This window comes from Lathamus discolor, chromosome 10 (genome assembly GCF_037157495.1).
Source record: "Lathamus discolor isolate bLatDis1 chromosome 10, bLatDis1.hap1, whole genome shotgun sequence".
Classification (NCBI taxonomy): Eukaryota; Metazoa; Chordata; class Aves; order Psittaciformes; family Psittacidae; genus Lathamus; species Lathamus discolor.
This window is the reverse complement of record NC_088893.1, coordinates 8,515,346-8,541,145: the sequence shown is the minus strand read 5'-3', so window position 1 is coordinate 8,541,145 and position 25,800 is coordinate 8,515,346. Positions and strand designations below refer to the sequence as shown.

General features: G+C 35.9%; 1 protein-coding gene across 1 annotated transcript in view; it reads left to right on the top strand.

Annotated features, from left to right (window-relative positions):
- GABRG2 (gamma-aminobutyric acid type A receptor subunit gamma2) overlaps nt 1-12,540 on the top strand; it is a 65,140-nt gene extending 52,600 nt beyond the window's left edge. Inside the window, exons 7-9 of the mRNA XM_065690254.1 lie at nt 6,706-6,858; nt 8,862-9,067; nt 12,260-12,540. Coding sequence (XP_065546326.1) covers nt 6,706-6,858; nt 8,862-9,067; nt 12,260-12,535 — 635 coding nt within the window. The 3' untranslated portion in view covers nt 12,536-12,540. The remainder of the gene's footprint in view (nt 1-6,705; nt 6,859-8,861; nt 9,068-12,259) is intronic.
- Nucleotides 12,541-25,800: the final 13,260 nt, after the last annotated feature.

Sequence of the window (25,800 nt, the reverse complement as noted above, 5' to 3'; positions counted from 1 at the left end):
TCCTCTATTAACAGAGCCATAGAAGTCAGTGATGCCATTTCAGTGTTTGTATAAACACTCAATAGGGAGAATAATTAGAATTTTAAGATTAGGTTTTCCTCTGGCAGACTTGCAATCGTTGCTCATGTCTATTCTGAAGTGACAGTGCCCTCCTGTGGCACCATTTTTCTTACATTCGCTTTTTTCTTATGTATACTCCACCCAGAAAGAGGAACTACATAGGGTTTGCCATAAATAAACAAGTCATTTATTTATGCACTTGTTTATATTAGTAAATTTTGAAACTAGGTTCCATTTCTATTTCATGTGGTTCTCTAGACATTTCTTTTAAATGTTCTTGCTCTTTTCTGTATGGTTTCTGTGTAAAATTGGGAAAGAAAAACCTACTGGAAATCTGGAGAGCTGGTGCATGTCTGGGTCTGTGTGAACCCCTATTGGCCACACTAACAAAACTGTGACCATTAGGTACCACACAAACAGTGACCTGCTCTAATCCGAGTTGCTAGTCATTTGAGCAGTCATTGAAGAACAAATGACGATCCTTAATTTTGGGAGAGTTTGGCTCATACATTTGTCTTTAATTTTCTCAGCAGTTTCACAAACCCATCTAAGAACAGGAAAATGCCCTGTTTTAAAAAGATGTAATAAGATATTTAGCAGCATTTTTCTTCCAGTTATTGATTCATCATCAATATCCTCCCATATAACCTATTTTCTCCACAAATTTTTACATTTTAGGCATCAAAAGTACTAAACTATAAACATAAGAGTTAATAAAACACATTAATTTTCATACTATGAAACACTGACAAAAATATTTAAGGTAAGCAAATACTGAAGAAAAATCCTTTTCAGACCCTGGGATAGAACACATCCATCCTAGGGGAGGAGCTCCACAATGCATCTCCCTGACACCATGGAGACAGCAGGAGGTGAGGACTTTTAGTACTGTATACTTTCAGCATGCAAAGAAATTCTAGAGATTTTAGGTAGCAGAGTGTATAATGGAACAAATAACTTTTAAGTACAGAACTATCTCTGCCACCCATCTGTTCATGCTGTGCCACCCTTCAGAGTGGTGTGTAGCTTTGTACAGAACAGAGATAGCACAGGGCTAGTCAGCATAAAGTCTTCTTATAAACTCTCAAAAAAATCTTATGTCTACGGACACGTGTCTATGTACACATTGGTAATTTTCCGAGACTTTTAACTTAGCCATGCAAGATTTTCACAGAAATACCCACATGTAAAAAGACCAGCCCTTCAAAACTCCACATATTCAATAAAAATTAAACCATTTCATCCACTCCCAAACTATCTATGAGAATGAACTGAAATGACACATAGACACACACATAAAACTTGACCAGTGGCCAACATATAATTTTTGAAGCTCTTCTGCAGTTCTTTTAATATGTTAAATCCAGCAGTAAATCTAGCAATTTTTAAAAAACTGCAAACAGTATCTTATAATAGTAAATGTGAGACAATCTTAGCTGTAAGAGTTGCTACCTGAACTATAATTAAGACACCAATTTCCTGTGATGTTACAAAGCTATTCTTTTCTCAAGCATTTGTACTAGCTTCCAAATCACTTTGGAGTACAAATTAGAGGCTTGTTTCCCCAGTACCTTACACTTTGCACAGTCACTTAAACATGCATAAAGAGAGTACTAATGGGTATAATTTCCCATTCACTTCTCACAGGTATAAATGATTCCACAACCAGGAAGCAATGAAGGATCACACCCACTGTGCTGATTAAATCAGTTTAGTGTTCATTCCCTCTGGCTATGCTTCCTGGCACAACTAATTCCTTCTATTGAACTTTTGGGACTTAGGCCAGGGCATATGCACAGATGGTTCCTCAAGTCAGGAATTCACTTTCCCTACTGTCTAACAGAGCCTGAATCCTGTTATTCAAACTACTGTATCATAAAGAGCACGGTAGGAGGAGCTCCCCAAAACTTTTGCAGACTGCTTTGAGTCTGTGTAAATTCGGATGTCACAGGGCTGTTAAAAATAAAACTTTATGAAAGGTCTTACTAGGCTCATGACGACTGGATACTGATGGTATGCACCTTCTTTTCAAAATAACTCCTACTTCAGAAGTGATTTAAGTCCTATGCATTTTCTCTGTGTGCAATAGGGATTACTGACACCAAGAGCAATATTCAGCTTCCCATTCAGAGTAACAGAATGAAGATGCTGTGGCTCAAGTCATAATCCTGCCCTGCATCTCACGATCTTCCAAACATAAGTGTCAGGAATATGAATTTAGTAGAAAGCATGATGAGTGTTTATACATGAGGATAAACATGATCTGGAAACATTTTCCTGGGGGTCTGCATTCTATTTTAAATAGATGCCACTGGAGAAGCTGATTAACAAGTTATTGCACCTTCAGATGAAAACTGCTATGTCTCAGCTATAGAAACATAGATGAATACAGAGGAATAGGAGAATTATGTATATATTCGCAAACAGAGAGAGATGAGATCTAAATATATTTAGGACGAGCTATTATACTCCTCCATATAATAAGAGGGGTTTGGGGGGGGGGGGAATTTTTTATTTCTTTCAAAATTGAAAATTATCTAGGTATTATTTTCTAGACATATGTAATAGCTATATACACCTTAGAGAGGACAGCAAGACTGTAATGTCTCTGGTGAAAGGATAAGTAACCCAAAAATCTTCTAATTAGGATGCCAAATATTAAATATTTAAGTACATTGTCTTACAAAGATACTGCCAGGTTGTATTATCATTCATTTCTAGAAAAATCCAAAAGTATATTAGCCCTCCAAACAGCAATCTGGCAGTCTGAGAAGCTTTCTTGCTGTAGTAGACAATATTGGATATAAACAAGAGTCACTGCTCTGGGAAAGAGGATGAAGTAATAATGGAAAGATTATCAATTTGCCAAGTGAGGGCTAATGAATGACACTGTGCTAAGGATCAAGTCTGGCCATTTTTTACTGAAATAATGCCTCGGTTTGACAGCTCCATACAGGCATCACACCAGGATCTCAGGCACAGAGATGATCTGAATATTACAGAGAGTACTTAAGCTGGTCTCAGCTGAAAAGCAAAGAATTCCATTAATAGAGTCAGAAAAACAAAAGTGGTTGAAACCAGGGCTGGGGCAAGATTCCATCATGAAAGATGTGATTAAAGTGAAATACTGTCAAGTCCATGTTCCCCAGAGGAGTTAATGCATTTTACATTTAGGATGGACATGTTCTGACAACTGATACTAGGCCCTAAATGGCACATCTTTGGTCTTATGTTAATTTGTATACTCAGAGTACTTTTCTTATTCAAAACCTCAGAAGGCCTGCTGTTTTATCATTCCAACATCACTTATATAAACTAGGTAATACCAGCAAGATGCTTCTCTGGAGCATGCCACCACTTAGTCCTGTTGTCCTTAGTGCTTTATTTACAGCTGTTCATACTGCTTCAAGCTAGAAGAGACATTCAACACATTGCAGAACTATTGGCTTGCTTTATCTTGACATTTCCTAAATTTGTTATTATCACTCTTACCTTGAAATAAATCATTATTCCCAAAATCCCAACCAAGAAAGGTAAGAAATAGACAAAACACCTCTCTGAGGTATTAACGTTATTCCTTTCCTTAGTAAGATTCTCTGAAATAGTGGGATTTACTCCAAAACGCAGCGGTGTCTGCAGCACCAGCAGGATTTTGGATTAGAAAGCAACATGTATTAAAGGAATTTATGCATCCTTCAATCATTCTTCAGAGTGGTCAGTTCTACACTGCCTGGCAAGTTAGAGTTGAAACTGAAATTTCTGTTTCCTTTGATTTAACTTCTCCATTAGTAGAAACCATAAAACCTGTATAACGTTTATACAGTCTCTTATTTCTTTGAGCTTTCAGTAAAATGTTCCCAATTCTACAAGGCATGAGAAATAAGGTCTGCAGAATAATTCTGTGGATTTTGTCTATGAATACCAGGAGCTGATACAGTGTTTCCTATGGATATCATCCTGGAGTGTTTTGGATTTTTTACATATATCTATTAGGGAAAAAAGTGTTTGCATAAAGGAAGGTGCAATAATGTTCGTGAGGGATGAACAAAATCTAGAACAATTACATCATTCTTCTGCAGCAGGTTAGCTGAGGTATGCTATTTTGAAACAGAATTGGTTAAGAAGTCCTGTATTTAAAAGAAAAAAATACAAAGCAGAAGGAATTGTGTTCAACTCGATATAAAACACTTCTACCTGGAGCATCTCCAGTTTGTGTAGCAAATGTTCTGTGACAGAACACTGCTGCTGCTCTATGGAAATGGATTGGTACATCTTTGAGATGGCAGAGAATTCAAAGTAATGCCTCGTTGCTGCTGAATGAACTGAGGCCTTTACAAGTTACTTAACGGTTTAAAAGTTCTGAATTACATTTTGAAGAAAAAAGCATTCATTTTAAAATTAAGCAGAAAATATTGTAAAAATTATTGTAATAGCTCACTGTATAAAAAACACACCTTGCATTAAGGGAAAAATCAAACTATTCTCCACGAAGACTAGATGACAACCACCAAGAGAAAAACACAATAAAACAATATATGTGGAAACAGCCTACAAAATGGAAGCCTTGAGGCTGCTCACCCTAAGTATACACATATAGGTATATTCTTATATTATCCATGCCACCATTTGGCTTCACTTGCAAACACTATTATTGAAGAAAGGCCATGCATGAAGTCTTTACAGCATGCTTTGGTATAGGTCATCTGGACACATCTGCTTGTTTTCTCAGCACAGGTGCTGAGTTTTGGATTTGATTCTAATACCCGTAACAAAATGCTGGTTGTGTACTAGATTCTGATATTTTCTGTTCTTTCTGAATTAAAGATTCTACAAATCAAGAGGGCTAGTATTAACCAAAAAGTCGGACAAAACCACCTGTCCAAGAACAGGACAAAAATGTGGATAAAAATAGTTGCCTAGGATCTGATATAGTACTTCAACATTGAAGTAATATGACAACACTGAGCATGAAAACAGCCTTCCCCTTTAAACTGTTTGAATGGAAATAATCCGGATGCAGCTTAAAGTAAGATCTACCTTTGTATAGCAGGAGAAAACCCTGATAGCATATATGATAGTGATAGCATATATGATAGTAATAGCATATATGAAGATGAATATATAAAAATTCCCCAAATTGACAACATTATAACTTCTCAGGAAGTTAACAGATGATCCAGAGGGATGAAGAATGAGTCATACGGTAATTTTATGGCTTCAGTTTTACAGTGTTCCTGATCAGTGGTAGTTTTTTTGGTTTGTTTGTTGGGTTGTGGTTTGTTTTTTTTTTTGGGGGGGGGGGTATTTGTATCATTCAGGACATACACATATAATGCAAACTTATCTGTGAATTAACAGGATAATCAGACTGTAGTTACTTGAATTGGTTGCTCATATTCAGCCGTATCTCCTCATAAACCACACATATATAATTTGTTTTTTAAGTCTTTGGTTTAACTATAAGATATTGAAACTAAACGAAAACCAGTTAATCCTTGGGATGTGGACATTCACATTGGAAAAAAAAAAAACAGAAAACAACAACAAAAAATAAATAACCCACAAAAACAAAGAAGCACCAGCTGGAAAATTATCTCTGAAGTTTCTTCTGTGACCAGGATCAAAGGAATTATTCTGTGAGAAATTAAAATTTTAATTATGCCTGAAAACAGAGAACTCAATGTTAACTAAAGGTACTGATCTAAGCAGAATACACATTTGTCACAGAGTCTCTTTGATAATGCTGGAAAACTATCTTACTCTCAATTTGCAAATCCTATTCTGTTGCAGTTTGAGACTTCTCTGGATTGCCTTTCACTGAATTGCAATGAAGTCTTTTGTAGTCTGGGATTCTGTAGTTCTTTGCAACTAAGATTTCCCAGGAGTGCTGTAATCTGAGGATGAGAACTAGGTTCTTTTAGTTTAATAAAAATACATCTAAACCTGAAGCTTTGCTGTACTCCTGAATCCAGATGGAATTTACTTAATAGTTTGAAAGGGAAAAATAACTGGGAAAAGAATCATAAAACTATTGAATGGGAATTATGTGTTATGCACAGAGTAACATATAGCGTGGCTTTTGGGGGGTACTTAGGAGATGTAGGTTCAAATCCCTTTAGGGGAAATAATACAACAGAAGATCTCAGGCAAATAAAAAAATTAATTATTGACACTGCCTAGCCCTGAAGAATAGTTGCAAACATGAATAATTTAGAAAGTACATCTGAAAGCATGCATAATTTGAGAGCAGAGATGAGGGCATGCTAAGAGGGACAGCACGGTGACTGGAGGTTTGCTGGACAAGCGCCACTCAGTTGTTGTAAGAGGACTGCACCAGGCATCTGCAAGCTATGAGGAATGACGCAGGTAGAAGGAAGCCTGCTGTGCTATGCAAGGCAGGTTACCCTTGAAATCTTGAAGTTATTTAAACCTGCCAGACTATTCTCTTTAATAGTGTAGAAAATCCACCAGTTCTTGAGCTATACCAGTGTTGAAGAGGTTTGTATGTATTTGCTGTGAGTATACTTGGTGAATCAGTTTAATATATATACCCCTGACACAGAACAGGAAAACCCTAGCTAATACAGAAATCCTGTGTTGGGTTTTTAATATATTATTCTACTTCAGTATCCTTTTATTTTACAGGAGACTACGTAGTCATGTCTGTTTACTTTAACCTGAGCAGGAGAATGGGTTATTTCACTATTCAGACCTACATTCCCTGCACACTTATTGTTGTGTTATCCTGGGTCTCTTTCTGGATTAACAAGGATGCAGTTCCAGCCAGAACATCACTAGGTGAGATATTTTCTTTTCCAGATTTTATGCAAGTGTTCTGATGTTTAACTGACACCTCTGCAGATCACCAGTTTGTAAATGTAAGAGGCAAGACAAATACACATGAGCTCTCTTCGTTTAAAAGGATGCAGTAATTTCCAAGGAATAACATGCCCTAAACTGTATTTGCACCTCTTCCTTTTTACTATGTCAGATCTTGAGTATTGTAGATTGCTTACAACCAAAACTTTTGCATCTTTTCTGATGACAGTAATATTTTTTATAAACATCAAGAGAATGGGGAACATTGTTGTATACTAAGCAGGGATGTGTTGGTTTTATTTGCTCTACTTCCATATCATGGTGACTGGCAATATAAATGAAGTACATATCAAGAAGGGACCAAAATTTCTGGCTATGTGCTATAGTGGTAAAAAGGGAAGAATGTACTACCCTGACTTCTGCTTTAGGGACCAACAATCAAATTTAGCCTCCAGGTAACAAAATCAGCTGAATTTGGTGACATCTAAAATCCTATCCATGAAAATGTGACATGCAATTAATCAGAATTAGCAATTTCTACACATTTAACAACTGTTCCACAAATAAAATAAAAGGGACCAAATTAACCTTGCTTGTGCAAAGCAGCTAGAGCTGCAAGGATTAGCAAAATAGAAACTTTCAACTAGACAAAGTTAAACACATTTTCTACTTCTCCATTAAATCCATGCAAGTGAGAATCATTTTAGTATTTCCTTCTGCATTTTCATTTCTTCACAGAACTACAGCATAGAGCACTGGAATGCAAAGTAAGGGATAGCATTTTCATTCCAGATCTCCCTTGAAAGAAACAGAGGAATAGAGGAACACTGGCTCCCATGACTGAAAGTTTTAAACACTTTATTGCCTTTTTCATTTCCTCTCTAAAATGAGGTTATAACATCTGCTTTAAAGAAGTATAGAATCAATAAGGCATTCAGCTGTTATTTAAATTTTACTTCAATATACAAAACAGTTTCTCTCCCTCTGTTGAGAGTTAGTCTATTTGTACCACTGAGAAGGTGAAACCAGTGGTATCAAATTTACCATATAAATGTGATGGATTTTAACTGTTCTGATGCATTTTTAATGATCCTCACATTGTAGTACAGGCAGTAATGTTCTGAAAGGAGAAGGCACGGTGAAGTATGTCACAGTACTTCACAGTTATAGAGTACAGTCACATATGAAGACCAGAAGAGACGCTGGTATGGCACAGAGAGAAATCTGACCTCACAGTTTTACATTTATAAGGAGCCCTGAGAGTCTCTCTCTTCCAGCTTTAGATGCAAGAAATCACTTAAGCAGCAGATAATTTGTGTGGGGCTAGCATGCCTGCCCAACTAGAACTCATTTAAGCAAGAGAAAGAAAACAGTTTTATTCCCTTATGGAGCACACATACGAATCTACACGTGTTTTGTCCTGCAGTTCCTGATGGACTACATGCTTTAAGAATTTTAATTTCTACCACCTAAAATAGCTGCAAGTTTCTCTCTTACTGGCGTTGTTATCACTCTGCAACTAAAAACACCACAAAATGTTTGAGATTGGTCATGAGTTTACTTTAAAGAATGGAGTAAAGAGATTTTTATTCTCCACTATGATTTTCTCACTCTGACACAAGGTCCTTTCTCTACACTGTTTCAGTGTTTGAGCACGCAGAGCCTAAAAATAAATGTCTTGAAAGTGAAGGCCTCCTAGAAGTAAACTACAAAACTGAGCAACTGAATTAAATTTCTTAGACTCAGAATCAATCTAACCAAGCTATTCTGTACAACACTTGCAGAGACCATGCAAAAATGTTTCATACCCTGTGTTCTTCCTTGAAGCTCTCACTGAATCCACATTCACTGCTGTGATGTGCTGCTTAATATCTTTGCTATATGTTTGAACTCCAGGCATACTTCAAAACCTCTCAGAGAGAACCAACAATATCAGTTTGCAATTGAAGTAATATTCCTGTTGTTTTCTGTCTATCTACCAGGTATTACAACTGTCCTGACAATGACCACCCTAAGTACAATTGCTCGTAAATCTCTTCCCAAAGTCTCCTATGTGACAGCCATGGATCTTTTTGTGTCAGTCTGCTTTATTTTTGTTTTCTCTGCACTGGTGGAATATGGAACTTTGCACTACTTTGTCAGCAACAGAAAGCCAAGCAAGGATAAAGACAAAAAGAAGAAAAACCCAGTATGTATCTTTTTAGCAGCAAGGTCTAAAATTCAATTACGTTTTCTAAGAAAGCATTTAAATCCCTCTTCGTGCTTGTACTTTCTTTTCAGACACTGCTAATATATACTCTTCTTTTGTATTAATAGGAATGTAAACATTCACCTCAAGAATGAAAAGCTCATACATTACAGTTGTCTGGATGCCATAAAAACTAGTTTCTTAGAATAAGGGACCTTTCAACCAAAATGTTCTGCAAACCACACCTATCACCAAAACCATTATTTATGTCATAGATAGAGCTCTTGCTGTGACCTTTATGGAAGAACTGTCACTTTCTCTGTCTTAGCTTTAGCAATATTCTCAGGCATTAACTTATGCATGTATTATTGATATGACTGTTTTTCTTACTATCAAGGCTACAGTTAAACTTTTATATTCAAAATACAGCGTGCTTTTTCTAATTTCCTCTTAAGCATCTGTTTACTTTTCATTGTTTTCATATCTCGTTTTCTTATATTTCTTATCCCCTTTATCTACTTTTCTCCCTTAGAGAGTGATTCAGGTAGCAGTTTACAATGTTACTTATGGATGTATGCTACACAGTAATAAATAAGTGTATTCAATTGCCACAATAACTAAATCCTGGAAGCACCCTCAGTAGGTGTTTAAGGTTTTCCCAGGTAGGGAAAAAGTTCATTGCTTATTTTGTCCAGGACAGATTTCTTCTTGCCTTTTGCACCTGAACTAAAAGGTCTGTTGTAGAGAATCTCTGAAGTGAAAATAATTAGTGTAAAATCCTGGAGAGAAAAGTAGCCTAACCATCTACAAAACAACCCAAATATGCCCGTGAAAAATGTGAAGAACAAGCGGTTTACATTAATAGAGAGCATTGTCAAATCCATTTCAGGCATCTAGTCACTCAGATTCGCTGTCCTAAAATCTTCAAAGACTTTTGAAGATATAATTTTTTTTAGTTTTAACATACAGCACAAAAATTCTTACCTAACTTTAGGTATGCTGAAGGTCGATTTCATCATAGGCCTCTCTTCTGGTCAAAAGAAAGAAGCGCTGCTGGCAGGTGATGCATCTTGGCCTGTCTTAGGCTGCAATAAAAGGCTGGCTGTATGCATGTGTCTCTTACAATGAAATAAAGGAGTCGAGATTAACTACCTCAAACTTAGTTGTCTCACTTAAAGATGTCCATAAAATGGCAGATGACTTGTTCTTTACATTACTTATCTGTGAGCATTTGGGCACAAACAGAACTATAGATGACTGCCTGGTTCCAAATCACAGAGTCAAAAAACTTAGAAGTAGAGTGTTCAGGATGCAGGCTGCAGGTAAAAAGAATTTTTTCTACTAAAAGTGTTTTTGTAAACTGTGAATGGTCTCCTTCAAAACAGTTCAACATAAAAGATTGGAATCCCCTGGGAATATTAAAAGATCTAAATTGAGTTTGATATCTTATGTCTTTGGCCCAGATTTAGTTATAAGACAGTGACGAGTAAAAAAGGTGGGGGGTTTATATTACAGATACTTGTTTAAATTGCTATTATCCCAACTTTTCTATAGATTTAGTTCTTTTTGACTTACTATGTTTTAGAAACATATTTTTAATTTACATTATTTTTGTCTCTTTCTTTCTTTCCTTTCTTTAATTTAAAACAAAACCCTCTGATTCTCTTTTCTGTCTACAAAATGAAAGCTTCTTCGGATGTTTTCCTTCAAGGTATAATGCTTTTTGGAATGGAAATTCACTGCATGCGACTGCTGAATTTAACTATCAGAGCTTATATGAGAGTGGTGTTTTGTTGGGTGGTTTTTTTTTTTAATGAGACATCTAAGCATTCTACTTCAGGTAACTTCCTAATTCAGTAGAATGGTTACATATTTCTAGACAATTTGTAGAGTTGATTCAGCAGCCCAAATAATGATTCACTATGGTTCTGAACTAAAGTAAGTTCAAGAGTGACCAACATTATTGCATCCCATGAATTGAGTTTAATGTCAAAACATTTCTGCTCCCCTCTTTCTCAAGTTGCCATGGGATTCAATAGCAGCAGCTACACCAGAAACTTGCAATACACCCTTTTACAACTCAACTCTGACCCCACATTTTTAACCTCTGTAATTTTACTTCGAATTATAAAACTGTGTTCTGATGTTGACCTGTAGAAAATTTATCATCATCAATTACTCAAATGCTGTTATGCTTCTGCAAAAAAAGTCAGAGTTTTGAAAGGGTTTAAGTTGCATATATATTTTTAATGCCATCACTGGATCAATAGACTCAGCACATTAGGAAATGTATCTAGCTACTGTCCACATCTATACGTTCTCTTCATTCAGAAATGCAGAGATTCCTTGGAAAAAAACAAAAAAACCCACCAAATATGCATAGTTATGGAATGGAATTGTTACTTTACCCTCATAACTATCAGTAGGATATTTCAGTGCCCGTCATCCTAGTGTTCACCAAGCGCTCAAATGTGTTTTAAATGCTTCCTTTGCTCAATTTGTTCCAAACATATATGTGTGTATCTATATATGTAAAGATATTTATGTGCAGCTACTATATAAAATCTGGAACATGTTGAAGCTTCTAGTTGGTGAACATTAGTAGATGCTGAACTGCATATATTCAAACAGCTGGAGAGTCTTACAGAGATTGTCCTAGCTTGTTTATTCAAAAGACCCAGTTTTTCCTTTTTTTTCCTGTGTGTGTATATATATATATATATATACATATATATATTTGCTCCTGTCTCAACATGAACCAGCCCTAATTTAAAATCCTGCATTTCCATTGATTATTCCAGTTCTTTCTATGTGCAACACACAAATTGCCTTCAGATATCAAGCAGCTATGTAAAATACAAACCATAAGAAATTAAAAAACACCATCAATTACATTCCTGAATGTTTTCTTTAATCTTTGATGTTTCCTTGTTTGGCTTTCAAGCTAGCTGTCCACAGCTGTTAACTTTATATTGATTTGTGCTGCTTCCCTGTAAAGTATATGATGCAACTGGTTTTAGTGAGTTTAAGGTAATACTGCCATTAGAACTCCGCAGCAATTTCACATGTGCTCCATGCAGAACTATCATTCACATGCTGACTATAAGTCTCCATCTATCTGTTGGTCTGGTGATAATAACAACGTCTCTCCCTCCTGCCATCTTTGTCTTTTTTTTTGCTACTCCACCTTAGGCACCTACAATTGACATCCGGCCTCGATCAGCTACTATTCAAATGAACAATGCTACACACCTCCAAGAAAGGGATGAAGAATACGGGTATGAGTGTCTTGATGGCAAGGACTGTGCCAGTTTTTTTTGCTGCTTTGAGGATTGTCGAACAGGAGCATGGAGGCATGGAAGAATACATATCCGCATTGCCAAAATGGACTCCTATGCCCGCATCTTCTTCCCAACTGCCTTCTGCTTGTTTAACCTGGTGTATTGGGTATCATATCTTTACCTTTAAAAGCAGAAGGAAATCAGTGATATGAGCCTTAATCACTGAATTTCTTAGAGAGATGGCTTCCTAAATCCACTTGAAGTATTTATTATGTGCTTTATAGTGGTCTAAATTCTTTAGTGCCATAACCCCGTGGATATCAATCATATCATTTGTCCAAAAACTGCCACTAGGTTATTGTGAATTAAATGTCCGTTCAACATGTCAAAAGAATTTGAAATAAAAATAATATAAACAGGTAATACACAGCTATACCTGCCAGAATAGAGAGAAACAGAGCAGGCAGGGCAAGGGGAGCATGGCAACACCACTTAAGAGCTTGTACTCATACTTCAGACAGAAGTCTGAGAGAGAAGAATTTCCAGGTAAAGTGCTGTACAGCTTAACACTGGCTATGATTATGCTATAGCTTGATTCTCTGTGGGCTTTTCTTTTTGGAAGAGTCATCTCTCACTCTGAATGGGTATTAAGCTAGGAAAGTAAACTTCTACTCCCACCAAGATAAAAATAAACCCTTCCATTTGCCATCCCTTTAAGAGCACATGTACAATGCTGTAAATATTTCAATACCTTGTAGTACATAAATTCTAGTGCATGCATCTTTTGGGGGCCAAACTAAATGAAACAAAGGTACCATAAAGTTTTGTCTTTTATTTTGTGTCTCTGGATGTGCTATTGTAATTGAAATGTGGACAATTTTTTTTTCCTTGAAAAATTATCCCCTTCCCTCATGCATGGAAGATCCAAGCAGACAGCACTTTCATGTAAGACATTAGAGAAGCCTTAAGGATTCAAATAAATAACATGTAGACAAATCTGTATGGCCAATATAATAGCTCATAAAATGTACTGTATGTGTCTGCTGCAGTTGTAGCCTTCATTTTCCATTGATAATGTTGCTATATTTCAACTGAATTTCCAGTAATTATACATTGCAGTATCAGCTTCTGAATTTAATCCATGTGCTTCTATTGTTCTTCTCCCATGTTGAGCTCTACTTTTTTTCCTTACATAAATACTTGTGGGTTTGTTTTTTTGAAATTCTTTAATCCCGTACAGGAAATAACTTTTATTCTAGACATTATTTTTACATGAAAGCTGCAAGTTCATTCTGAAACATTAGATTTTGTATTATATATACACATACAGTTCTCTGCCCATTCATGTCCTTCATCAGCAATAGTTGTTGTCAGTGCTGCTTTTCACTCAGTGAGTACCTTTACTAAAACAAACCTTTACCATGGCTAGCACACAGTTTAGAGATAGCCTTGAAAATAAAAAAGAACAGAGAGTGTCTTGGCTACTAAATCACATGTATGCAGTTTATGTGTATTTAAAACCTCCAACCCATGAGGGAGACTCTTGAAAACCATTTATCTACTGGTTTTCAGAACCTGTATGATGCTCAATTATGCAACCTTAAGCACATGTAAATATGACTGACCTTTTTTTTAGTTGTCAAAGATGTAAAATGTCACCTCCAGGAAAGTGGGCTTGCAGGTTGAAAAGGGAGATATATAACTTATCATTACAGTATTATTAATAGCTATAATGGAGGAAAAGGAAAGTTTTCCAATGTTATGTTTGTATAGTTTTGGAAATAAAAATGTATAAAAAGGGAATAACTCTTGATCATCAATTGCTCCTTGTCCAATGCATTTGAAAACATTTTAATAAAGGAATTGCACACACCTGTGGACTTTTTCAATAAAACTGCTGCACTCAATCCCAGTTTTCTCGTGATCAGTTTGTTAAATGCATGCTTCAAGGACTGGACTGCTTGACTAGTTGGGTTCATCAGATGCCTAAATGTAAGTGATTATAATGCTCATTACCCTCTGCATTGTCTCATTTTCATGGCTCACACAACTTTCAAAGATGGAGACTAAATCTCTAAAACCATTTTGAAGATTATCTTATTTTTAAAAATAACAAAAGAAAAAAAAAAAACAACCCAAAACTTTTCTTACCATATATCATATACCAAGTAATGGAAATCAATCCTAATTAGTCATTACCCAACATCTCCACTCGTGCCACACTTATTTTGGTGATCTGTTATTTCCTCCTGCGGAAAATGGATGAGATTCAAATGGACAGCTGATGGAGAAACACATAATTCCCAGGGAGACAGTGACACCTTAGCACAACCTAGTGCTAACTGACCAAAAAGCACAGTGTTCCTCTGAATAGAGATTATATGAGCTATTCAGCAGAGAATTAAAAGATGACCTTTGTATTGTAAAGCCAGACTGCCATCACAGCAAACAAAACAGCATTTGGATATGATGGGAGATATTATTTAGAAGAAAACTACTCAGAAACCTATCTATGCAGACATATTCACATGTAAAATGTTATATTAATATATATGTTATACATATTAACTCTCCTAGTTGCATTCTAGGCAATAAACTCACTCTCGATATAACAGACTTGCTAAAATGTTTTCAAGCTCCTCACACTGCAGATAGCTATTACTGCTCTGGGACATGCCTGAGGATGTTCAGTTGGTCATTAAGGGTTTTATCAAGTATACACTAGTGGCACAATTTACCTAATCACAGAATGGTTGGGGTTGGAAAGGATCTCTGCAAGTCGTCTAGTCCAATACCCCTGACTAAACAGGTTGCACAAGCTCACATCCAGGTGGATCATGAAGATCAGAGAAAGAGACTCCATAATCTCTGGAGGAAGTGATGTTTGAATATTAAGCAACCTCCTTGGACCCCGTTACCTTCTAGAGCCATAACTCATGGCATTTGTCCAAGTAGGTCCCTAAAGAGGCCAAAGTTAGCTCCCCTGAAGCTTACAACTCCTGGTTGTAATCTTACTCATTGCCCTGCTTCCTCCATGCAGGATCCTGAACTCCACCATCTCACGGTCACTTCAGCAGTGGCTTCCCCCCAAACCTCATATCCCCAACCAGGTTTTTTCCCCCAGTTTATCCCAGGTCTTTTTTTGTTAGTGCAAGGTCCAGCAACACACCTCATGTCCTCATACCAAAAGAAAACACCCTCAAAAGCATTCATAAATCTTTATACAGTTATAATACTTACAACCCCTAGTTTGTAAATCAAGATAATGTGACTTTACAACAGTTCTCCTATTTTCAATGTTAGGCAACCACAGAAAGGCTATATTTTAACTAGACAGTATTGAATAAATTTAGCCTTTGTACAATACAAAATGCTGAAGCTCCTAAGGGTGCAGTTCCCAGCACAGCTTATATGTATACACACACACACACACACAAAGGGAAAAAAAGGGGAAAAAAAAGGCAAGTCATTTTTTTTTAGTTCACTAATTTCTACCTAATTTCCCCCACAGTTGCATAAATCTATCTAACCTGAATGGACTACGCAAATATACTATGTGTATTAGTCTCAATAACACAGGCACAGCAGCGCATATTGGCAAATACAAAAAGAAGTCCAAATATTTGGACTTCTTTCATCCTGCACCCCCAAAGCCCTTCAGTTTAAAAACATGGGTAGAAAAATAATACTTATAAAATACTTGAACATATGAATAACGTGTGAAATCAGAAAACCTGTGAAGAAAACTTTTTTAACTGCACAGATTTTAGTAGATAGCATTACTTTATATGGAAGCAAAAAGAAGAATGGGGAAAATAGTTTTAGATTATCTGCCTTACCCCAAAATCTGGGTATTAAATAGGTAGGTCTAAGATAAGGATTTAGTGAAAGTAAAGATTGTTCATGGGCTTCTGCAGTTGGAAGAATAAAGCCCATTATTTTAAGCTAAGGGATCCAACGTGGAATCCAATAAGTATGACCACAAGAAGAAAAAATATGAAGGACCCACCTAAACGAAACTTAATTAGAGCCCAGGGGAAAAATTGACATTTTAGTGTTGCCCTTCAAACACAATTTCAGTTCCTCTGCAAAAGGAATTTAATTAAATCTTATGAAAAGCTTCTCAGATATATCAGTTTATTATACCTGTGAGAGACCTATTGTTCCATTTATAAAAATCAAAAGCCAATGCACTTTCCCTCCTTATTTAGAAGGGTCCTGCAAATGAAAATATTACTTTTATACATTACTGTGCTTTTCTCTCTAAGTCAAGATTTACAATGAAAAATATATCTGTTGAATATGTAAAAGAAGGTTCATGACCTTTAAAAAATCTTGAATAACAGATAAACTAAAGGCTTTGTTTACAAGTCAGCAAACCATTTGAATAAGTCATTCAACAATGCTGAATTAGTTCAGAAAAACATATTAAACAAGGTTCTCTTTCTTGTAGAGGAAAAAAAAAAGGCACAATATGATAAGGTTTTCTCATTTGGATTCACATAAAATTCATACTGATGAATTTTACTGATGAAAAAAGGAAATTAAGAAATAAGAAGATTAATACAGATTTAATTCAACCAGCATGAAAAACATTGCAAATATCAATCTTCCCACCAGACACATGTTTTTTGATACTGGCATATTGAAATCTATATCTGATGAGGTTTAATCAGCCATCACCCTCTTCAGAATTTTCAGGTATATGCTATAAGCCTAACTACAGGTTCAGTCACTTTGCTGTGAGAAGCCCAATGTTAACTTACCCACAGGAAGAAAAAAAAACTCCAAACCAAGACTTCTCATTTCATCCTAAAATGAGACACAAGCACATAGAGACATCTATCCAGCTAATATATTTACAAGATGCTTAGAAAAATAGTAGATGAGGCTATTAAGTGCTTGAAAGTAAGACAGACCTGCTTGAGATCTGGCACAACAGGGGACTTTGCTGTTAAAGAAACACTTTTTTAAAGAGCCATTGTTATTAAAGAAAAAAGCCCAAACAAAAACATAAAATTTACCATGTCTTAATTTAAAGTCTGCATGTTTGTACTGACAAAACAATGCGTATTCACGGATTCTCACAATTCTTTTCAGTGTTTCCCTTAAGACTAGAAGTGAAAGACTAGACCAACAATTTCAGCAACTGTATCACAGACCTATTTAGATTTCACAGGTTTTTCTGCTTCTCATTTTTGTTTTACTTATATCCATGCTCTTTAATTTACCGCCACAATGAGATTTCTGGTAGAAAAAGGCATTTTCCTTTTGCCAGCTCCTTTGTTTTCAGTGAACATTCACCCGAATTTGATAGCTTTCCTGCTGATCTAGCAGCTCTGCATTAAACCACAAAGAATATCAACTACACCTCTACTTCTTATTTATTAGAATAATTTATTTATTTAAATTTACTGTAGAAACACCCTAAATTAGATTTTTATTACCAACCAGAGTGAGTAACAGGGAGTGTGACTGTCTGTGCATTCTGCTCCTCTCTAGGGCCCAAAGAGTAGCTGGTCAGACAGGTCCAAACCATCACAACAGGTGGTTTCCCTGAGAGCATATTAAATGGGGAAGCATTAGATCACATCACAAATCTATCCAAAATCTGTACAGTGGAAAGCAAAACTGTGTCAAAGAAACCAGCTCCCAAACTCTTAACACACATGGAAATATTAGTTTCAAACTGCTCTGCATGATCTGCCATAGTTGATCAGAACTGTCTCAGTTTGAAGAGTCGTCTTGTTCTAGTACATTAGTCTTTGTTTCAATAAAATAACATTTTTAGGCATTGGAAGCCTTTTCTGTCCTTTGGAGCATTCACTTTAGAGCAAAGGTAGGGCAATTTCTACTTCTAGCTGTTGTTGACCTCATACCCTATCTCTTGCATGCAAAGAAACAAACCTAAGTCCCAAATACATCTAAAAGTAGGATTGAATAGAAAACTCAAAAAAATTGTGAGATTCTTTTAACCAAAATCATAGCTTTCTTGCAAAATCCTCTCAAGGGCCTTCTCACTTGCCCATGAAGGAATTTAGATCATGGAAAACTCTCATTCAGAGTGCTGCAACTTGTGTGAGCAGCTATGCGTTCCACTAGTATATTCTGCCAATTGCCTTACTGATTTACTACTCAACTGCTACTGGTGCCTTCGCTTCCATGTTTGCTGGTTCAGTGTTCCTAAACCAACGCAGTGAGAAATTCTGGCAACATGTAAAAGCATGATGTGGGAAACGTACTATGATTAGGATGGTACAGCATTAATGATACATAGGAGAATTTATTAATAATAAGTGCTATCACCTAGTAATAGTTACTCATAAACTGACAGAGGTTTCTACACTTAAAATTAAGAACCTTAAGTTTTTGTTTATTACTCTACACCACTCTTGTTTACTTCTTGCTGGTCCTTTTAGTCACCTGTTGGGGCCAAAAATTGCCAAAGTGTAAATGGTAGCATACATCTCCTCTGAAATAGAGTATTTTAGAGCTATTGCGAACAAAAATCCAGGATGCTTGCCCATTAAAATTGAGGTGGTTAGTTCTGCTCAAGCTCTCTGAGATTTGAGAATCATTTGATCTACTTTTTTTGCGTGATTTTGTCTTTTACAGTGAATTTAAGGATAAAAACTGATCTTTCTGAGAAGTCCTAAAATTCATCTCAAACCTTGAGTAAGATGCTAGAATAAAATTTCCTAGGTGAAGAGACAGATACAAGCTCACCATGTGAACACATAATTTAGTCTTCAGAGTTTATTTTTCCTACCTACAAAGAGGAACTAATAATAATGCTGAGTGGTAAATGCGTACACATAGGCTTTGATAATGTAAGCAGGTTGAAGTTCATATCCCAGGCACATTTGAGTTAATTGCAAAAATTCTTCTGAGGATTTTGCCAGCTAAATGCTAAGTATTCTGTATTGCTCCTCCTACCTTCCCTCCCACTCTTCCTGGCACCCAGGCACAGAAGGAGCTACCCTCAGTACACCTGAATTCATATGCAGTGCAAAGGAAGAGTACAATGTGAGAAGATACTCCCCTATCAAAATGTCCTTATTTTACCCTGTCTTCTAAGGGAAAAACAATGCCTAGAACTGGAAAGTGGTATTATCAAATTATTGGCGGCTTAGTTCCTGTTCCTTATTTTTCTTATTAAAAAATCTCAGAAATTTAAGAAACTAGTAATTTCGAGAACTAATCTTGGTCGAGTAAGACCACTCATAACCAATCCTGTGAGACTCACATTAGATCCCTAACAGTACTCAATCATTTAGAGTACTAGTACAATTAAATAATTTTACCCTGTCTGAATAATTTGCCACAGTTTCAATAAATGGACTGACATTCTGATGTTGCTTAGAAAATGTGTTCAATGAACATTTTGAAACAGAAAGGGAAAATATGAGTTTATGAATTTTAGCAACAAAAATCAGATTAACTTTTAAAGCTCAGTTTAATTTGTAGGTAGCAGGCAAAATACTAATCAAAACGCTAATCAAAATCATTCATGCTATAGTAGAACAGAATGCATTTTATTCTGAATAGCAACAGCCATTTTCAAAATGATGCTCAGCAATTATCATCAGTTATGAGAAAAAATATGCTTTTCAAAGAGTTAAAATACAAAAGAAGCCCTTTGCTTAATAAGAATTAGATAGGAAATTAAAATAAAGCAAAACTGTATCCTAGAAATATGGAACCCATAAATGTAAAACCTCACTAGCTGCATCTTTAAAGAGTTAACACACTTTAAAAGTGTTTACATTCCTCTTTTCCCATAATTTGAAATATATTACACTTCAAAAATCAGAACCATTCGAGACTTATATCACAGGTATCAATGAATACATCCCCACATAAAGCTAAGTTAGCATCTGTACTTCGCTCTGTAGATCTATATTTTAATCTGGTTTTATCTTGTTCAGAAAGAGACATAAATCATCTCTCTAAAACTTTCCTTAGACATAGAGATATATTTAAATTAACCTCATATTTTCCTGTTCTTTAGTATGTTTAGACAATCAGAACCTAAGGACAGAAGTTAGAACACTAAAAAAGCCCCATGTAACTTGAAGAGTTACCACTTATTCATCAATGTTAACTTCAGAATTCTTATTTTCACATTTTCTCCAGAGCTTTTATAGAGAAAACACTGACATTTCATTATCATATGTTGGAAAACCAGGGGAAATTGGCCTTTAAACTGATAAGGATGTAGTCATTTCCTCCTACATGCCCATTTTTGCCATTAGCCTAAGATCCCACATGCCCATTTATATGACCTTAGAGGTACCGAAGAAATTTCTACTGAGATCTACCACACAAGCACACAACTATTGTAACGTGTTAGCAAAAACGGTCCCCAAAACTACAGAACCACTGCTGGTTGTGGCGTATTGCTTTCTTTCAGGTATTTTGCTGACTGCACCCAAACTGGCAGAGCTGTACAGACAGCAACAGAGATACACAGATTAGCATAACAGAAGTAGTGCAGGAGACAGTTACAAGGGTCTTTACAAGTTCTCAGATTGCTGGACAGGAATAAACAGAATAAAAATTATCACTTCAGTGATGCATTCTCTCTGCCACGTTTCCTTATGTAAACCCAAATATCAAGGTGCTTAAAAAGGCAGCAATATTCATTACTGTGTGTCTCACTCACACCTTTGAAGTGTTCGTTCTACCACTTAATATTAAAAATACTATTTGGTTATACCACCTCCTTCAGTAAGCTGCAGTTTTATCATAATACATATTTTGCAGTAAAAAGTGTTCTGTTCATAAATATTCATAAATATTACTTAAATATTCTTTGTGAAATATCATGCTACCTGGAATATTCTTAGAGTAGGTGAAGCGTTGCTTTGGATTTTCCAACTGTCTAGCAAACTGCCTAATCCCATTAAAGAGGGAAAAACTACAAATGCCACCTCCAGACAGCAGTAGCCCTAATCATCTCAAATGATATGGTTTGGGTTTGTTTTTTTTTTTTGCAGGTTGTGGATGACTTACATGATACACTGCATTATCCCTTCTCTTTTTAATCCAAAAATCACCTTTACCTCATCTTTACAAAACCTATAGCCCACATCCATTCAGTTTACTATTACACTGATAAAATTAATGATCTCAATTTTCAACTGCCAGCAGACCAGTATGTTCTCATGTCAGAACAATGCACTCACAGGCAGTGAAAACCCCAGGGTTTAGTCTCTATGACCCCATAATGATTCTCTAATCATTGACTATTACTGTTACATAAAATTAATATTTTTCTGTTTCATGAAACAATAAACCCATTATTCTCCTCTAAGCAATCACACTCAGCTAATAACACAAAACTGTACCTTGAACTTCACAGGCAACTTTTTAAGAAATTACTTTAGCTACCATAGAAACCAAGGATGCATACTCTACATCTGATCTGGACATTGTTATTCACATAGCCTGAGTTTGCTCACTTTAAAAGTTAAATACGTATTTGTAGGCAATAATAAAAAGAAAAATTATTTCTAATAGCTTTTTCTGAAGAAGAATTAGAAGATTAAATGATTGTAAACTCACTGGACAGTGCGAGGATAACTCACACTTCTAAAGGAGAATTTTTCTGAAGGAGAATTTAAACTGACTGGACAGTGTGATGATAACTCAGTTCCTGTACCTTCTAAATCAAAATGACAAAAGGATCAGGGAAACAGAGCACCTGCAGCAAGTCTGGATACCTGCACAGAGCTTTCCATGATCTGCAAGCATAAAGTGGATAAACTGCATCACACTAGTAGGAAGCAATTCTTCCTACCAAGAACTTTACTGATGGTTCAACTCTTAGGAAAAGTGATAAATGCAATGGCCACATTTATTCAAGACCCTTTCTTCTTCTCCCCCCTCATTCTTTTACTTGATTATTTTCCAGCTGGGTCTATTTTATAGAAAGGATGAAATGAAAAGTCAGCTTGAGATACAGCTCTCCTGAATATAAATGTGTAATTAGAAACCAACTTGCAGTTTCCTAAGTTGGAAAAAGTGTGTTTTGTTTGCCAAACCATCACAAATTGGTGATCAGTTTTTCTGCTGCTAAAATCTTCACTTAACTTATCCTGTAAATCTACAAAACTGAATACCATGTGAGTGCTCATGTATCTTCCCAATGCACAAAAATGAGACTAAAATAAAACAAGGCATGTTACTTTTAGCTGAAAAAGTACCTGTTTTCATGATGAGATGAGTAACACAGAAGTCAGATCAGATACGAAGCCAAAGAACCTAAATATGAGCATCAAAGTAAACCGCCTTTATGTCAGAAAACATGAATAAGAAATAATAGTTTCCAGTAGGACTGTTTTGAAACATAGATATGCATTTCAAATTCTACTGAAGCTGCACTTGAAATATCCACTGCTGTCTGTGTGGCATCAGAGATGAATATTCATTTGTGCTTATAGTTCAGGGTTAGAAACACAGTGAAACATAAACATATCCCCATCCTTCTCACATCACTGAAATTTGCTTAGTGCTTGTACTATGCAAATTTCACATTGCTAATAGACACATCCCTTGGTACATTTCTCTGAAAAGTGCTGCAGGTTTTCCTTCTTCAGTATCAGATCAGGTGAGTGTATGGAGATATACACTGAGTATGTTCTCAGTATGACATTCCAAAGGCAACAAGCACATGCACAATTGCATCCCTGAACTGGATTTACTATGTAACAATTTATCAGGCCTAAATTTCACATTATAGCAAATTTAACAGTTCCAGTGCAAATGATGGCATTTTTTAGCTTATGACAATAGGCAGAGGAATGCTATCATTAGAGAAGAGGAAAGGAAAGATACAGGCAATGTGAACAACACCCATACAAAGTTTATATCAAAAGATGTAAACTGCATTAGAATACTTTCAGACCCAATCTATACCTTAATCACAAATCTGTCCTTTCTATGCCATAAAATGAAAAATCTCTTCACCTGCCTGTCAGCCAGTGACAGCATTATAAGAGGATTAAAGATGAAAGGTTTTACAGAGGTTTTTAAACTGCAGATCTTACAGATTCTTTGCTTTCTCTCTTATGAAGATTTTAGATTTGTTCTTGCTTTGTATTTCAGTTTCCTTATCCAAAATGAAAGTCACTGAGTTTGAAATGTATGTTTTGTTCTTTATGCACCAAAACCACAGCAAACAAAGCTGTCACTGAAGACCCAGCTGTGAAAAACAACAAAGTGCTTAGAGCAAAAAGAAGGTGTGATGAGGATTCTTGCATAAGAAATAGAAATAATTAAAAAGAGCCAAAAGAGTATGCAACCATGCAAGCAAGCAAAGCAGCCTATTATACAACCATGGAAGTCTATAGTTTAATTAAATATATGTGAAAATCTTGTTATCCCTCACAGATGAGCAGTTAATATTTTCTGCAAATGCTCCTCAATAAATTAATGGTTTTTTAACAGATTCTGCATCTTTTGTCATTTTTCCTGGAACTACTCAGTAGAGAATGACACAGCCTGAGTCCTAAAATTATTCACATTGATACCAATTAGGCAGTGCAAGTTTATTTCCCTTTTCTTAGTAACTTAAAGTCATACAGAGCTCTAATAAAGATTGTGGGAGGGGGAAGAGGGGTAGTCAAAACTTTACTGTAGAAAAAAGCGTGTTAGGACACTCAATGGATAAATGTGTAAAACTGGAGAGGAAGTATCTTAAAGGTAATGCGACACAAAGTCTTGTACCTTAATTAAGACACTGAAAAACCACGAAGTATTCCCACATATGTTAGACCATGATAGCGGTCAGTCACAATGCATGGAAACCCAAGAGTTCCCACTTCCACCACAAGTTACACTCTTACCAGACCTACAGGCAGTATACTTCAACCCCATATATACCCTAGGTCAGAATGGAATCACATTAAGTCTCACTAATAGGAGAAAATGGATCAGGCCATATCAAATGTTCACCAGCCCAAATCCCTGATCTGTTTTCTACTCAAAATCACCTTTAAGTCTGGAAGATGTAGTAGAACATTAGCAGCTGCCTACTATGGCCACATAGTATAAAAGGTGAGCTCTGTCAAACTAATGCTTTCTCTTTGTCTACAGTTATTTTGATTGTTGAGTTTCCAAGCTGTAGGTCTTGTTACTTGCTTCTCCACTTTACAGTATGACTGCTAAAATACCCTGGGGTATTGAGAGATGGCAAAACCATCTGTTTTGATTCTTCTGGATGGCTCTATTTTTTTAACATACCATAGCTGCTGGCTGAGACTGAATAGAACATTTCCTCCTGTTTCTTCCACTGGGATTTGGAAAAGCTTTTGTACTATGGTATTCAGTGTTTCTGGTGACAAGCTTTTACAACTAGGAGGAAACCAGATACTACCCACCACTGTCTCAAGTACTGTTCCCTTTTACAGAAATATGAAGCATCATTTTGACAGTGACAGTTTGAAAGACCCCAAGATCATACTGTGGTTCTGTTTTACATCTTTCTTTATACTTTGGCCACTTCCTGGAGGTTTGGCATCAGTTTCTAACACTGCAGACGTATTTGTTTTCAGTCTCACATAAAATGTCAACAGGTCATAATCATCAATCCACGGTATTGTAATTTGACAGTGCTAAAATATAGAGCGGTCTGACTCTACATGTCTTTCTGCTCCAAGGTCCCTGGCTGAATAGTATCGTAAATCATCATCCTACACACAGAGCACTCTGTAACAGTCTAAGATATCTAAAGTTTATCATGGGCTAAATTGAATCAAACATATCTGAAAAATTCTTAGCATAGACAACAATCTGATCTATTATTGGGAATATAGACTTTGCTCACCTTTTTCTAGCTCTCCAGTTTAGAGGATTAGTGGATTGCACTTTTTCTGCTTCTCCTTTTTGAGCCTCCAACAGTGGTAGCCATTAAGAACCTAGACTTCTCAGTTATTGAAATACACAAGTCCCCAAGGAAAAATATTACTTTAAAAATAATTAACAGATTTTTTTTTAGATTAAAATGGGTTATACATTTATTACAGAGGATTAATGATACAACTAAGCAGCATCAGACGACACTGTAAATGTAAATTAGAAATATAATGTGCTTAATTATTGTGTTAATTTTCAACATCTAATACCAACAAGAAATTGTTCGGTGTTCTAGCAGAAAACTCACACTAAAATACCCACGTTGCTTATTTGGCTATCAGGATGTATTTTGCTATTTACCTTCTCTAAATTTCTTAATTGACCTAAAATCTGTATGTATCACACATCAATTGCTCTTAGGTAAGTTAATTCAGTAAACTCATGACTGCTTATTTTTTTCAAGGTTCTCCAATTTTGATGTAGGCAACATTATACGAAAATGGCAACTAAAGAAAGGAAAAAAATTAGTAAATCTCTTTCCTTAAATACACATCACTAAATAAATTCTGGTGACATTATGAATGTAACAGCCAT